This window comes from Eurosta solidaginis, chromosome 1, assembly GCF_040869045.1.
Source record: "Eurosta solidaginis isolate ZX-2024a chromosome 1, ASM4086904v1, whole genome shotgun sequence".
NCBI classification, from domain to species: Eukaryota; Metazoa; Arthropoda; class Insecta; order Diptera; family Tephritidae; genus Eurosta; species Eurosta solidaginis.
The window spans coordinates 383,993,170-384,009,097 of record NC_090319.1 but is presented as its reverse complement, the minus strand read 5'-3'; the positions used below and the strand labels follow the sequence as shown (position 1 = coordinate 384,009,097).

General features: G+C 35.2%; 1 protein-coding gene across 4 annotated transcripts in view; it reads right to left on the bottom strand.

The window, feature by feature from the left end:
- Positions 1-9,560: 9,560 nt before the first annotated feature.
- Eh (Eclosion hormone) overlaps positions 9,561-15,928 on the bottom strand; it is a 266,266-nt gene continuing 259,898 nt past the window's right edge. For 2 of the 4 annotated variants that reach the window (XM_067776043.1, XM_067776034.1), the window contains exons 2-3: positions 10,384-10,500; positions 9,561-10,310 (exon numbers count right to left, since the gene is read on the bottom strand). In XM_067776043.1, the coding sequence (XP_067632144.1) occupies positions 10,126-10,310; positions 10,384-10,492 (294 nt within the window). In that variant the 5' untranslated portion in view covers positions 10,493-10,500 and the 3' untranslated portion in view covers positions 9,561-10,125. Of the gene's footprint in view, positions 10,311-10,383; positions 10,501-10,586; positions 10,701-13,809; positions 13,890-15,928 lie in introns of those variants that run through there. The other 2 variants (XM_067776015.1, XM_067776025.1) reach the window with 2 other exon arrangements.

Here is a 15,928-nt window from a genome sequence, read left to right as displayed (position 1 = left end):
TTATTAATTTCTTTTTAATTAATTTAGTATAGCTTTTGATATTCCTGCTTTCATATTAATAACAGCGATTTATACTTCGCATTCATTACACCGCGTTACACACATTCTGTCCTATGAACCAAATATACTTTTTCGGAAAGGGGAGAAAAAATAAACATTCACGTGTATCGGCGATTTTCATGTACACGTCAGTATTTGTTTTTTTTATGTAGAAAGTATAAAGCTCGCAGTGTCCGTCCGTCTGTCCGCCTGTGCGAAAGGCTTTGGATCCGTTTTTAACCCTTTTTCCGTGATCCAATCGAGCTGAATTTTTGAAGGCAGACTCGTGGAAATGTCTGTTTCACGTCAAAAAAATAGATTTTTTTATCAATTCTCAGATTTTCCTAAATTTTTTTTTTTTTAAATTTTTTTTTTTAAATTTTTTTTCACTGTTATTCATAAGTTATGCCGAACTTGAAGGCACTCCAAATTTTTAAACTACTAAAGTGTTCCGAAAAAAAAATTGTTTTTCGACCCATCCTACTCCATATATTTGTAGTATCAATCTAACACTAAACTGTTTATGGCAGACACTACTAGCTCCATACTTTATATATGAAAATCGCCGATATACGTGTATTTTTTTTTTTCCCTTTCCGAAAAAGTATATTTGGTTCATAGGACAGAACTAAAGCTCGTTTTTGTAACGCAGTGTTATTTATGCCGTTCAACTGCGAATATTTTGCGATGTGCTGTCTAAATTCCTAAATATAGTAAAAAAGATTTTTAAATTACATTAAAAATTACTATAATTGTTCATTTAGTCACATTTTGTTTGGAATCATTCATTACATAAGTCTTTCTCAACATATTTTTTTCTTGTTTTAAGGAAATAGTGTATGACTTTTTTAATTGTTTGATATTATTTTTTGGTCTTTAATAAATACTTGTGTACATATTAATTATAAATAGTAAAAATCTGTTAAGAGTATAATAAATAAAAATAAGTTATTTCATTTGTCGTGGGAAGAGTAACTAAACCAATAGCGATTATTTCTCAGAATGTATATTTCTGTATACCAGTCTTGTAATATAGACCTTGAAAGAAAAATCAACAGTTACTGATCAATTCAATCGAAATTTCTGCCAAATAGCCGTTGACACCTTAGGAATAAGAATGAACATATTGAAATAACAGAGCTTCGTCATTAATAGAATAACAGTTGATACCACAATGATTTCTGCGTAGCCATTGTCATAAAAAGAACGCAGTGACCGCCTTGAGTGTAAGTTTATATTTAAAATTATCTGATGCATTTGCATAATATTGATACTTGTCCACTGTTAATATTACCAATGAAATCTGTTCTTTTAACAGAAAATCGGCTATGTATATTGTTTGAGAATCTGTAATTTTTACCAATTATTGTTGTCTTCAGACAACGGGTTTCTTCTGTTTCAATGGCTCAATAAATTTGTTTTCTTGTTTTTGTTCGGTTGAAATAACTAAATTGCGATCAATTTTACTGAATCTGTGTTAATTAAAGAAGTACAAACCCGATTTGTTGTCTTTGCTACCCTCATTTTATTCGGTCGAGTGGCAGCGCAAGCTTACCGGAATATCCGGCGTTTTGTATATAGTATGAGCGGTCACCGTGGTGTGGTGGTAGCATGTTACGCGTACAAAAAAGAAGATCCTGGGTTCAAGGTACGGGAAAAGAAAATACGAAGTATATCATGTAGGCTTTTAGTCATTAGTTATTCCTTTATAATATAACTCACGACCTGTAGTGTTAAAATAATCTCTAATGGGAGTCAAACACACCAAGCAACTAACCGACTAATCCCAAAATTGTTCTAAAGCCAATTCGAAATGGCCTAGTAAAGGTCTTAACTACTCCCCAAACAGTTGCGAAAACAATATATATATGAGCCCATTATTATGAATGCGGTCTAAATCAATTCATTTGTTTGTTTCTCTCCCCAGTTCCTGGTGGTTGGAGTAGACAGGTTGAGACGAAGATATAGAGTAAGATATATAAGAAGCGGGACAGAGAGAAGGAGAGGGAACTTGAGGAAAATGGATGCAGAGAAAACGGATGGAAGAGAAAAATACAGGGAAAGAGAGAGATAAGCAAAGTGAGAAAAGTGGAGAGGAAGGAGCAAAAAAGATTATGAGGGAAGAGGAAAGGGGAAGAGATAGGAACGGGTAGTTAGAGATAAAAGCTCATTGAAAGTCTTGTAGATAAAAAAAAAGTTAGGGTTGCTGGGTCTGCCAATTGTGACATAATCATAAATTGGTTTTGCCAATTCACGCTTCGTGTAGTGATAAAAAAATAAAAATTGTTTATATAAAAAAATTGTGGCGAATATTACTATTTCGGTTAATCACTATGCTTCTACTAAATAAATGCAAAACAATAATAAGGCAAGCAGCCACACATACGCACATGTAAACATCAAAGTAAGCAGCCACACATAACAGCAACGAGAATATTCCACAAAATACATGTAGGCAGCAGCTAAGAGCAGAATTTATAACTCACACATCCACACGCATAAACTTAGAAGACTAAACGTGAATACCATACACATAAAGGAGAAATACATAAGCAGTTGACAAGGTTGTTCGTGAAGAGTCTAGACCCTTGGAGAGATATGCGAGTGAGGCAACAGAGAGTATAAAAGCAGCGCAAAATGGGAAATTATCTATCAGTTTAATTTTAACAAGCTTTAGTGAAGTACGCGATAATTGTAATTGTGAATCACTACTACCAAACTAGTGTTAATAACTGAATATTTGAGTTATTTATTCGAGAGTTAAGAGATTCAAAAGTTAATAGAAGCTGCAAAATAATGAGGAATTTTCCAAAATTCGTGACAATATGTTCAGTGATTTTTTCACTTTAAAGAATAAAAGAAAATACATCTCGTGTGAGTTACCCTGGAGCTTTTTAGGTATACCACTAGGCATGAACATCTCTATACCCTCTATAGCAGGGGCAACCCCCTTTTATACGCTTGGTTTGTCCTTTTGATATTCTTATATCATAAGAGGTGGCGTTCTGTTATATGTAGCCGTGAGAAATATCTCACCCTTATCCTTTCAGCAAGGGCGTTTTTCTACAAACCACATACATTTGGGATAAATCTTTTCTCAATATGCCATATACTGAAGACTTTGGGGTACACTTTTTCTCAACATCGCCCAAATGCCTTGCGAAATATCCGCCGAAGAGTCTTAATAATGGCTATGCCAAAACAACTGGATAGTTTTGGAAACAAACACTCTCTCAAAACTCGTTTGAAGAACTCCCTGTCTCAGAACGCAGTTTGGCTGTAAGTGTCCGCAGACTATCATCACATTTTATCGTACTAAAATCAAAGTTTGTTGTTTGGAAGCAAAAACGGTATTTTCACTACACCACTGAAAAGGACAGAGAACCCTCTGGATTTATATAGCACTTCATCGTGACTGTGTTCTGTAGCAACCTCAATTAAAAATAACCTTGCCCCTACGCGGATTAGCTTCGCTCTTTAGATCAGCCGGATAGTTTTTCTTCTTTGTCGTTCAGCACTGAGTGAACTTCATATGAACCTTTTGATGCGGTTTACGTAAAAAGTGAGGCCTAGTTCTGCTTTAATGTTGTATCTGTCACGACATTACTTGACCCTTGTGTTGCTTGATTTTTGGTATTCCAGGTTATTGCAATGGCTGACCAGTTTTCAGCAGCATTGTAATCACGGTTTCGTGTTTTCATGCAATGCAAGAAAGCTCACACCAGCGATATCTGGTTTTCTCTCTTGTTGCAGTCAACATCGCGATCCCTTAGTATCTTTTTTCGTTTGCTAAGGAAACTATTTTTATACCTTTCATGAACATGAAATGGTATACTAACTTTGGTCCGATGTTTGTAACGTTGAGAAATATAGAAGATAGACTCACCATTAAGTATACCGAATTGATCAGGGCGACGAACTGAGTTGATATAGCCATGCCCGTCTGTCCGTCCGTCCATCCGTCTGTCTGTTTGAACGCAAACTAGTCCCTCAAATTTTGAGATATCTCAATAAAATTTGGCACAAGGATATATTTTTGTATTATATTAGACATTTGTCGGATCCGGTAGGATCGGACCACTACAACATACATCTCCCATACAACCGATCGTCCAGATAAGACGATTTTGGTCATTTCTGCCGCAATTTAGAAAGTATAAACGTGAAACGTGATCGACATACAACTACAAAGTAACGTGGTATACCAAATAGAGTGCAAAGGAAATGAAACTGAACATTGCAACAAAATATATATTGGCACTATGAAGAGAGCGCTAAACACACGACTTGCAGAGCACCAAGCCGATATCAACAAAGAAAAACACAGCACGGCGTTATCACAATACGCGGTAAACAACAAACATACAGTAGATTTCATAACAACAAAAATAATAGACAAAGAGACGAGAGAAAGAACAAGGTACACACTCGAGAGCCTAAGAATAATGCAAAAGAGATGCAGAGAAAAGGCAATGAACAAGAAAGAAGATACACAAGACATAGCCGCGAGTTACTTATTATGTCTATGACACATATAATTAGTTTTAGTTTGACAAGTTTACCATATAGTGATGGTAGCATTTAATGTTTTAGTAAAGTAATAATAAAATCGTTTTTAAATACCAATGTGAGTGAATATAAATAATTGTTTGTGGAGTAATATTTCATGTAAAATTCAAATTTATAATTGTGCAATACTTTGTTTGAAACTACGTATTTTAAATCGTGTAATTTTATTTCTACTGTTGTTTTTGTTTTTTCTATTTTGTTATAAACAAATATAGACCGCCCCTGAAAAAGATAAGGATAATTATCGAAACGTTGGGCTAAATGGTGGAATGAATCGCATTTTATTTGCACTTGACCCTAATAGATCAGTAAAGCTGAAAAACTACAAATAAATTAATGAAACTGATCGGAAATTACCATTAAATAGTGAAACTCGGTGATTTAAAGATAAAAGATATCCTGAAAAAATCACTTTGATCGGATCTATATATAGTTATATCCCATACAACCGATCGTTCAGATAGAAAGATTTTTGGCCATTTCTCCCTTAATTTAGAAAGTATAAACGTGAAACTCGGTGATATATATTTTAATATATCATAGAAGCTTTTATGAAAAAATAATTTCGAACGGAGCTATATATAATATATATCCCATACAACCGATCGTTCAGATAAGGTGGTTTTTTGCCATTTTATTATATTTATCTTAAAAGCGTTTAGGTATGTAGATCTGTTCACTATATATTTCTTATCTTATATAGCGCATTATTTGGTGATTACGAATGGGAAAGATTATTGTTCAGCCCCATTCATGAAAGGTATGAAGTCTTCGGCACAGCCGAAGACAGTCCCGTACTTCCTTGTTTTTATACTCAGTTGAGCAGAGCTCACAGAGTATAATAACTTTGATTGTATAACGGTTGGTGGTACAGGTATAAAGGAATCGAGATAGATATAGACTTCCATATATCAAAATCATCAGTATCGAAAAAAAATTTGATTGAGCCATGTCCGTCCGTCCGTCCGTTAACACGATAACTTGAGTAAATTTTGAGGTATCTTGATGAAATTTGGTATGAGGGTTCCTGGGCACTCATCTCAGATCACTATTTAAAATGAACGAAATCGGACTATAACCACGCCCACTTTTTCGATATCGTAAATTTCGAAAAGCACAAAAAGTGCGATAATTCATTAACAAAGACGGATAAAGCGATGAAACTTGGTAGGTGAGTTGAACTTATGACGCAGAATAGAAAATTAGTAAAATTGTGGACAATGGGCGTGGGACCGCCCACTTTTAAAAGAAGGTATTTTAAAAGTTTTGCAAGCTGTAATTTGGCAGCCGTTGAAGATATCATGATGAAATTTGGCAGGAGCGTTACTCTTATTACTATATGTATGCCTAATAAAAATTATCAAAATCGGAGAATGACAACGACCACTTAAAAAAAATGTTTTTAAAGTCAAATTTTAACAAAAAATTTAATATCTTTACAGTATATAAGTAAATCATGTCAACGTTCAATTCCAGTAATGATATGGTGCAACAAAATACCAAAATAAAAAAAATTTCAAAATGGGACGTCCTTTTTCATTTAATTTGTCTACGATACTTTTAATGCCATAAGTCGAACAAAAATTTACCAATCCTTGTGAAATTTGGTAGCGGCTTAGATTCTAGGACGATAACTGTTTTCTGTGAAAAAGGGCGAAATCGGTTGAAGCCACGCCCAGTTTTTATACACAGTCGACCGTCTGTCCTTCCGCTCGGCCGTTAACACGATAACTTGAGCAAAAATCGATATATCTTTACTAAACTCAGTTCACGTACTTATATGAACTCACTTTGTATTGGTATAAAAAATGGGCGAAATCCGACCATGACCACGCCTACTTTTTCGATTTCGAAAATTACGAAAAATTTAGAAAATGCCATAATTCTATACTAAATATGAAAAAAGGGATGAAACATGGTAATTGGAATGGTTTATTGACGCAAAACATAACTTTAGAAAAAAACTTTGTAAAATGGCTGTGACACCTACCATATTAAGTAGAAGAAAATGAAAAAGTTTTGCAGGGCGAAGTCAAAAGCCCTTGGAATCATAGCAGGAAGACTTTTCGTGGTAATACATATATAAATAAATTAGCGGTACCCGAAAGATGATGTTCTGGGTCACCCTGGTCCACATTTTGGCCGATATCCGAAAACGCCTTCACATATACAACTTTAAAACCCTCATTAATACCTTTGATTTGATGCCCATATCGTACAAACAAATTCTAGAGGCAGCTCTGGTCCATCTTTATGGCTTCCATCTTAAGGCCCACTCCTTTTAAAATACTCATTAACACCTTTCGTTTGATACCCATATTGTACAAACGCATTCTAGAATCACCCCTGGTCCACCTTTATGGCGATATCTCGAAAAGGCTTCCACCTATAGAACTAAGCCCACTTCCTTTTAAAATACTCATTAACACCTTTCATTTGATACCCTTATCGTAAAACTAAATTCCAGAGTCACCCCTAAAATAAAAATAAAATAAATGTAAGGCGCGATAACCTCCGAAGAGATCTAAGGCCGAGCTTCTCTTCCAATTTGCGTCGTGCTCCTCTTGATTTTCCCTACAAATTGGCCGGACGGGACCCACATGTTTTATGCCGACTCCGAACGGCATCTGCAAGGCAGATGAGTTTTCACTGAACGCTTTTCATGGCAGAAATACACCCGGAGCGCTTGCCAAACTGCCGAGGGGCGACCCCGCTTAGAAAAATTTTCTTCTAATTGAAAAACTTTATTTCTAAAATTTTTATGTTGCTTTGCCCGGGGTGCGAACCCAGGGCATACGTTGTGATAGGCGGAGCACGCTATCATCACACCACGAGTCACCCCTGGTCCACCTTTATGGCGATATCTCGAAAAGGCGTCCACCTATAGAACTAAGCCCACGTCCTTTTAAAATACTCATTAACACCTTTCATTTGATACCCATATCGTACAAACAAATTCTATAGTAAACCATGATCCACCTTTATGGCGATATCCCTAAATGGCGTCCACCTATAGAACTATGGCCCACTCCCTCATAAAATACTCTTTAATGCCTTTCATTTGATACACATGTCATACAAACACATTCCAGGGTTACCCTAGGTTCATTTTCCTACATGGTGATTTTCCCTTATTTTGTCTCCATAGCTCTCAACTGAGTACGTAATGTTCGGTTAGACCCGAACTTAGCTTTCCTTCCTTGTTTTTTTTTTTTTTTTAATTGAGTTATATGAGCGTTTCTAGAAGCACCTTAACATTATCTTTCATCTTTAATAAGTCACTGGCTAACTGCATACCAAAATTGTTATAGTTGTCGATTCACCAATATATCGATCACGAAAATCGTTAAACAAGTTTGTGAGTTCCATTACTGGTATGCGTGTTTTTTCGGAGTGTTTGGAAGCCGTTCCCAAGGGTTAATCTCGTTTAGAAAAACTTATTTCTAAATTATTTGAAGGAGTTGAAGTTAAACTCTAACTGATCAGTAACAGGTGAAATCTAATGATATTGTTATATTATCGGCTAGTTATGGATATGGACTTATTATTGCCCTTGTTTAGGCCAGTGGCCTACCGGGTAGCCACCCTCCACTTAACTATTTTTTCGTTTGTCAGCAACCAACGACTAACTTCCAATCGTCCTCTCGATCCAGAATTTTCTTTCGTTAAGAGAGAAAATTCGGGGTTCGGTGGCGATTTGGAAGTTGCCATCGGCGCTGATTTAGTTTGCCTGCCAACGAATCACCATCTGATCAAGCGTTCGATTTTTGGAGTTTTTCATTCAAACAAAACGTAAGTTCCTACAATCCTTTTCATGTGACATTAAATTAATGCATATTGACGAAATAAAGACATTTTATAATTATTATACATATTTCTATGTATAATTACTAATTATTGTGTTTTTATTTCTTTTCGCAAAACACAACTGGTTCCATTCCCGCAAATTGTGTCGAGGCCTCTTAGCGCCGAATCATCGGCTTTAAATCGACGGAATACAGTTGTGCCATCAATTTTGTGTTGAAGTTTCATCAGTATCTTATTCATAATAAACCGATGAGTCGTCGATAGCATGCCGATAACAAATTGGCAATACTCTGATAGGAAATTTATTACCCTTTGATATTGAAAGGATAACGCTTTGATAACAAATCGATACATTTTCGATTACATTTTAATAACTGAAACAAAACTATAACTTTTCGAAACCAAATGAAAACCTATTTGATAACATATCGATAGCTTTCTTATAAATATTTGATAGCCTTTTGAGAGAAAATCGATTACCCAAATGAAAACTGACATTAAAGATGGCACAACGTTTTTTTTTAACCAAATTTGACAAGGAATGGGAAAACCGTTCCAATAAACATTATATCAACAACTCGTTCATAGCTTATTGAAAACCTAGTAAATCAATAGCGCTTGTACAACCATAAGATAATAAATCGATAACTCCTCTACTTACACCTATCCGGCAACACACCTATAACCAACCGATATCGCGGCAAAAGATGCTTACACGTCAAAAAGTAGTATGGGCGCATCAAGATCTGTCGTTTATGGAATGACAAAACAAAACAAAAAAAAAAAAATATATATATATATATAGTTTTGGGCTCTTCGTATTCACCAGGTAAGATTTATTTTGATGTTATTTTACTTCCTGTTTTTGTTGTCTTTCTTAGGGTTTTTGTTTGTATTATTACGTTATTGATTCTGGCGCTTATTCTGACTCTATTGGAATTATTTAGCAAAAAAATTTAATCCGGAATTTCCTTATTTTTTAACTGTTTTTTAAGTGCTTTTTAGGGCCTTTCTAGGTCCTTTTTATTTATTGTTTTTAACTACACTGAAAATAGTTTTCTGGCATTACTGATAGTAAGATGGTATGGCTCGTCTATCCTTTTAGCTTTGTAGGGGAAACGTCAATAAAATTTAAAATTCCGAAATTTTATTCCGTTGCAAACTTTATTTTGTTTATTTTGTATATTTTCTTAAGCGAACAACACATTCACACACTTGCATACATTGACTTATGTATATTACTAATGACTTGATGAAAAAAAAACTACATTTACAATACATAATACTACGATTTTATAAATTAGGAACTTTTTTTTGGATATGACTCACGATTGATTTGCGGCATATTTTACTTATCTAACTGTATGATATAAATAAATACGTTAAAATTAACGAATCAAAAGCGATAAAAATAGCGATCTCATAAATTGTATTTAAGTGTGAAGAGTGCGATATAAGTTCTGTAGAGTTAATTTCAAGCTGACAATGACCCAAATAAAGTCGGTACGTCATAAAGCCATAACGAGCAGGTGTCAGCAGCACCAAAATTCAACAACACACAGCGATCGATGCACAAAAAAAACAAAATACACAATTAATACTGAACTTTGCGATAAAGGCGTGGGGGTATCTCATAATCATTTGGGCGGTTTGGAGCTTATCAACTTGGTTAGAGCGAGATCCGGGATGTAATATATGTGTGTATCCAGTTTAACCGAGATGATTGAGGAATGGCGTAATAGAACCAACATCTTCACAGTCTGGAATGGATTTGCCTTTGAATTTTAAGCAGGATTCGGCGCATGTTTGACCTTGAAAAAAGTCACCAAACATTTCCTTACATTGCGCACAATTATTGAGGCAAATTTGTATGAAATCAATGCCCGCCAAGGTGTCTGTAGGGAGAAATAAAATAAAAGATATATTAAATGTGTTTATTCTTTTAAAAATGTGTGTGGGTATACACACCAAATCGTTTGCGGATAGAGGGCATGGCATCGACTGCTGGGCAGAGGACAAATATAGCCACAATGCTTAAGAGAGCGATGAGGAAAATTGATTTGTTAGAGGTGAACATATTTTAAGCTGCAGGGAGAAAAAATAAGTTAATATATAAATCTAAGTTCCTATGAATTGCTCTCTGTTATAAAATTATTAAAACTTAAAATTACCGTTTTATCTATTTAAAATTGAAATATGAGCGAAATTTGGAGACCACAGTCCAACGATATTTACACCTGAACAGCATTTAATTAAATAATTTAAAATTCTTTGCGACGTGTGCTTATAAAGTAATCTCAAGCGCATGCGTTCAATTTCACGATTGGCGCGCAGAATCAGCATCTCAAAAGCACCCGTTGAACGTTCGCCGAGCACCAATTTGACGTAAGACAAAGGCACAAGACAAATTTAAGAAAACGAGTCAACAAATAAACAAACAATCACTTTTACGTTAGTAATGCAATGACAAAGAGAAAAAGCACCAAACGCGCATACACAGTTGATATGTTTGCTTGTGCGCAGGCGTAGCGGGGCGCTAACATATGGAAAGACCGGTAGCGGTGCTTCATACGATTTTAGGTGTAAAGTGCCTATGTGTGACACATTTTGTTTTTTTTAGCTGGTTATCCTTTCGACTTCTAGCTACTCACTGAAATATTGTATTTGCACATACGTCAAACGGAAATTAGGCCAGGAGTATTCATTAACTTTGAGCGACTTCTGGTGCTTTTAAAAAAATGTAATATCTTGCTTTTGACACTTCGGTGGTCCGATGAGCAGCTTAGCGTGGGTAAGCACATTTAAAGGTATTTGGATTTTGGATAGTAAGAAAAATATTTAGAAGAACTGCCTTTAGATGCAATACAGAAAGATACTTAGTGCTTTCATAAGACCTTATTATACGACACTGCAACGCAACATTACATATTTTCTATTCATAGCAGAATATATTTCTCTTAAGAGAGGTAAAGCATGTATCTCAAAACAAAAAACAAGCCCATCAATGCTTCATAACTTAACATTTGTACTTTTTACATAAAGGAACAACTGAAGCTAAGCTTAAATGCTTATTGTTAACTTAAGAACAACAAATGAAACCGGCAATTAAGCAGGAAGTGTAAAAATGCCGGTCACAAACTGACAGCTTTTTGTCGCGATTAAATTCATGACGTACTTACGTACGAGTAGGAGTACATCCGTGCTTCTTCTGTTCTATAAGGTATGAAGCCATGCGCTTTGTGCTCTTGTACCAATTGACTTGATATAATTGCAGATACTTTTGATTCTTAACTACTTACTATCAATAAATTTGCTTGCGTAATTGTAATGTTGTTGATGTTAATAATACAACAACAAATATAAGCGGATGAATACTCAAGCCAGATGAGATTGGTATCTGCGCGTTTTACGTTCGTTTGTTAGCCGGGATGGCGCTTCTGCGTGTACTTGCAATAAAGTTAAGTTATGGTTTTTAGCGTGTGCTTGGCTTGTCGCCTACGGGGCTTAAACAAATTAAGAAGCACGTCATCGTCAATTAAACACTTTAAAGCGGATATTATGCGCTGACGTATGTAGTATGTATGAATGTTTGCATATATATATGTATGTACTTAAGTAAAGGTATGGACAACATTTCGGTAATTGAATTTCGCGGCCGCCGTGGTGTGATGGTAGCGTGCTCCGTCACCACACCAAAGATCCTGGGTTCACGCCCCGGGGCAAAGCAACATCAAAATTTTAGAAACAAGTCTTTTTAATTAGAAGAAAATTTTTCTAAACGGGGTCGCCCCTCGGCAGTGTTTGGCAAGGATTTCGAGTGTACTTCTGCCATGAAAAGCTTCTCATCTGCCTTGCTGATGCCGTTCGGAGTCGGCATAAAACAAGTAGGTCCCGTCCCGCCAATTTGTAGGAAAAATTTAAATGAGCACGACGCAAATTGGAAGAGAAGCTCGGCCTTAAAATGTCTTCGGAGGTTATCGCGCCTTTCATTTATTTTTTATTTTACTTTAATTGAATTTCCAATTACCGTGTTGTAAGTATCGTCGATGCACGATGCCATGCAACTATTTTGGCAGATAACTTATTAATACGACTCCGTAATTATGTTGTGAGATTTGTTTGGAATTGTTTATATACAGAACCCAGTTGCTATAGAACTCACTATCCAGTAGGAAAAGAAGCTAACTCTGAGCTAGCTACATTTTGCTTTCCAATAAATCGATGTGCCTTATTATCTGTTTAATTTATTAGAAAAAAATTTAATACTTTTGTATGGCAATGCCGAATTAAGTGTGAGATGGCTAATTCTGAATTTCTTCCCAACTAACTAAAAGTCAACAAAATTTTGTAGGTATTACACCCAACTTAAAGTCAACAAAATATGGCTTTTGTTCGAGATGCATAAAATCAGATCTGGGGTCAGGAGAGGAAACATAAATTTTTATATTTTTTGTGAAATTTTAAAGAAAATTCTAAATTTCAAAAATCAACATGCAGAATGGCATCAGAAGACCAAATTTGTCTTATCATTTGTGTGGCGATGACTAAAAAAAGCGAGAGCTGGGTACACCTGCACAACATGACAACCAACAGGTAATGAGCGGTGGCTACTTGTATGGTACCGTTGTACGGCGTGATAACTATCTATCACATCTAATTTTTTTATATTTGACTAAAATTTTGTTCTTTTGGGTATTCCCGTATACAAAAAATTCAACTACTGTGGAGCTTGCCTGTCTTTTCTGTAGGGTACTAATCAGCCTATCTTTAGCTGTGTTTATAAATGGTCAGTAGGTACGATGCAGTGAAAATAGGAGACACTTGCACAAAGCTGCCATTTAGCACTACAGGTTTAACGGCTATCTTCGAACTGGTGCTAATCGGTTACTTAGCGGCTCAGTTGGCAGCCGTGCATATACCAAAAGCGCTTAAGTCTGAGTAATATGAATTTAAAATAGTTACTCAAAGGCAGCGACTGTTCCAGAACCACCTACGAAAGATATAGTTAAGAACGCGTTCAAAAGGTCTGCAAAGGGCAACAATTGTCATAGCGTAGGACATCACAATTTTAAAGGTGCTATTTGAAAATACTCGAGTGGACAGAATTTGAATTAATACCGGCTCTAATGCAATAGTTCTGCGCTAGTTCGGAGCTAGTGCGATTCGCCCCTGGGGTGGTTTTTATAAGGCTTCAGGCTTGAACGGTTTACAATTTTTTACGAGTATCCGATAAATCGTATCACATATTTTCAATCACAATAACACAATCACAAAAAGTGTAGCCACACCTTCAACTATGACGTCATATGTACAAAAGTTGCGGCATTTTCGTGCCTCTTTTACCCTTCCATATATTTTTAATTCAAACCCACATGCTGTATGCAGTTAACTTACTTTATTTAAACAAATTGATCACAAATAACGTACAGATTTGATTGATTTACTAAGAAGTGTTTGCTCAAAGGACGTTTTCGTTACTGTTATCATTGCCTACAAAGTTACTTTGTATTTATAGCAGAACACAAGATAGATGATGTGTTTGCCAAATTGAGTTTTGAAAAAAAAAAAAGATTCTTGTACCAATTGCTTAATTACTTCCATTTCCGTTTTGGTTGTTAGTTGAGCAGTGTACTAACTCCTCGACGTAAAACGCACAGCTGGTCATAAGGTGACATACTGTTAGTGCACTCTTTCAATTAGCTCAAGATTATCAATCCAAAAGAAATTTGATTTGGATGACTATGTACAATAATGGAAATAAAAGCTTTGAAATAAATTTGCAAGGAAAGCAGACAAAAAATTGATTTAAATTTCTACGTTTAAGGTTTTGTGCATAAGAATATTATGGCTCAAATGGCAGGAAAGGAAACCAGATTCAAACATTTTTTTTTTTAATTAATATTTAAGGATTCATGACTTTAACAGCGGACTCATGCTCATTTTGTGGTCGAAAATATTCCTTTTCAATATAAACAACAATGCAAAAACGAGCCGAAATCTGCATCATAAGACCAAGTGAGATTATCTTCATCTTCGTACTTAAATCCTTATCATTGATTAAATAACTAGATTTCTCATATAAATAAAGATAAACATGAACAAATGACAGCTAATAATCTAGTTCTTAGGGATAGGAGTTATTTAAACGACTAGAATATCTATTGTTCATTTATTGTGATTATTCCGTAAGTTAGCGTGGTTCAACAGTCAAAAATTCTAAAAAAACTTTAAATATTCTTATACTCAGTTGAGAAAAGCTCACAGAATGTACTAATTCACATAGCGGTAATACGTAACGCGATAAATTAATCGAGACAAATATATACCTCCTTATATCAAAACGATCAAGGTGAAAACAGAAGCTCATTTAGCCAACTGAGTAAATTTTGAGTTATATGAATCAAATTTGTAATGTAAGTTTTTGTCACATTTTTTATCTCTATTTAGAATTAACAAAGTCCGACCAAATAACAACGCCCATTTTTTATATACTTAGTGTAGCATGTATACTTGTATATACATATATGTACTGTGTTACACTTTTTGGGTTTATATTTAAAGCAGAAAGCTTTGTTTCAAATAATCAATAATGAAGTTAACATTTTCCAAAATATTTGTATGTTTATGTTTATGTAAAATATTTAAATTTGTATGAATGTTTTCGAGAGGGCATACACTTGTTGAACTCGTTACATATTTTTGAAAGGGAAATAAGTGTGCGTGACTCGTTGAAAAAAATATGTAAACGAGTTGTACTTTTGAATTTAAAAAATGAAAACTGAAAAATGAGAATAAAATATTCCGTTGAACAAACAAGACGTTGGTATTCTACATAAGTTACTTAATTGGCGCTTAACCGTTTAAACGGTTATGGCCGTCCCTTTTTAAAATATGTATACTTGAAGACCCGGCAGTCGTTGTCCTGCCCTAAATTTGGCCTATCTGCATATATTTTAATAAGCTTTTTCCGTCTAACTCTGCCCCGCCTGCTCCTAACTTTTTCTTAATCCTTTTGTTCACTCCTCCCTCCGTATTTTCGCTTCATCTATCTCTATTTTCGTCTCACTCTATCTCTTTCTCAGTCTCCTTCTCCTTCTCTATTTTCTTTTCTCTAAAGTTTTTCCCATTCTTCTTCATCCCTTATTGCCAGGCAAATCGAATAGGACGTATGTAAATAGTTATGTGGGTATTATTAATTCATGTCTTTATTTCAGCTTCGCATGCACATTTATCAGTTTTGCCAGGTTAATGCAACTAAATCGAATATCACAATGAAAATTACTTTAAAGCTCTCAGGAACAAATTTCATTTGATTTACATATTACACACACATTCTAGGGGTATCCGAGTCCAGGTTTTGCCCATATTTTGAGACCCTAGTCACCCAGCGGTATAAAAATTTCTCTGTACTAAAGCACTCATCAACATCTTCAATTTGATACCCATAATGTAAAACCACATCCTAGTGTTACCCTGATGCACGTTTTGGCCAATATCTCGAGACCCTTCACCA